Here is a 577-nt window from a genome sequence, read left to right on the forward strand (position 1 = left end):
AATGTGTTATATTGCTGATTCAGGCAACTTTGACAAACCACTACTGGCATTCATATCCACTAAGACTTCAGAGCTGATGGTAGCTACATTTGCAGTTGCTCCAGGTACTCCTCCATTGTTATTGGCTGCATTGTTGTTATCTCGCTGGGCGAAATGACGGCCAAGGATTTTCACTGCCGAGTATCTAGCTCGCTGATAAGCGCTGAAGGTATTGAATCCCAAGAACCTGTCAAATAACAGCAAGATAATAAAACTGCTCCATGGGTAAGCTGGTCTTATCCACTGCATGCTAGAAGGTAGCAAGATTACATGAAAAATATGGATGAAATGTATATGGCATGACTACAGAAATAATTACCAAGAGCTCAAATGTAGCTTTCCGGGAATGGATCAAACATTGGTGAACCCTCTCACCACCCATGCACATAGATTCAAAGAGTGGATATTCAACCTCCTTGAAATCAGAGTTTTGGCAATCACCTAGCATCAACATACTAACATGATTAAGTTTGACTGCAATGAAATCTCTAAAGGTTGCATGCCTATCAAACCTCCCAAACTTTTACATCATCCTATG

General features: G+C 40.9%; 1 protein-coding gene across 1 annotated transcript in view; it reads right to left on the minus strand.

The window, feature by feature from the left end:
- Positions 1 to 577, minus strand: part of LOC119585116 — a gene marked incomplete in the record, with an annotated part of 123275 nt that continues 122698 nt past the window's right edge. The window contains 1 exon segment of the mRNA XM_037933747.1: positions 1 to 226. Coding sequence (XP_037789675.1) covers positions 7 to 226 — 220 coding nt within the window.

Source organism: Penaeus monodon, chromosome 19, assembly GCF_015228065.2.
Source record: "Penaeus monodon isolate SGIC_2016 chromosome 19, NSTDA_Pmon_1, whole genome shotgun sequence".
NCBI classification, from domain to species: Eukaryota; Metazoa; Arthropoda; class Malacostraca; order Decapoda; family Penaeidae; genus Penaeus; species Penaeus monodon.